Here is a 235-nt window from a genome sequence, read left to right as displayed (position 1 = left end):
AGAGCCGCCTTTGCCTGCAAGGCTGCCCCATCGCCAGCAGCGCCCGGGCACGGGTGGCTCCTGCCTCAGCTGATGCCGGGCACTGCCCTGTCCTCTCCCACAGTTTTCGAAGAGCCCGAAGACCCCAGTAACCGGTCGTTTTTCTCCGAGATCATCTCCTCAATCTCCGATGTCAAGTTCAGCCACAGCGGGAGGGACATCATGACCCGGGCCTACCTCACCGTCAAGGTGTGGG

General features: G+C 62.6%; 1 protein-coding gene across 1 annotated transcript in view; it reads left to right on the top strand.

Annotated features, from left to right (window-relative positions):
- The window catches only part of LOC104276381 (serine/threonine-protein phosphatase 2A 55 kDa regulatory subunit B beta isoform-like), a gene marked incomplete at both ends in the record, with an annotated part of 7298 nt that overhangs the window by 6483 nt on the left and 580 nt on the right, over positions 1 to 235 (top strand). Inside the window, one exon of the mRNA XM_009872673.1 lies at positions 104 to 228. Coding sequence (XP_009870975.1) covers positions 104 to 228 — 125 coding nt within the window. The remainder of the gene's footprint in view (positions 1 to 103; positions 229 to 235) is intronic.

The sequence above is a fragment of the Apaloderma vittatum genome, unplaced genomic scaffold (genome assembly GCF_000703405.1).
Source record: "Apaloderma vittatum isolate BGI_N311 unplaced genomic scaffold, ASM70340v1 scaffold21747, whole genome shotgun sequence".
Classification (NCBI taxonomy): domain Eukaryota; kingdom Metazoa; phylum Chordata; class Aves; order Trogoniformes; family Trogonidae; genus Apaloderma; species Apaloderma vittatum.
This window is presented reverse-complemented; position numbering and strand designations above follow the sequence as displayed.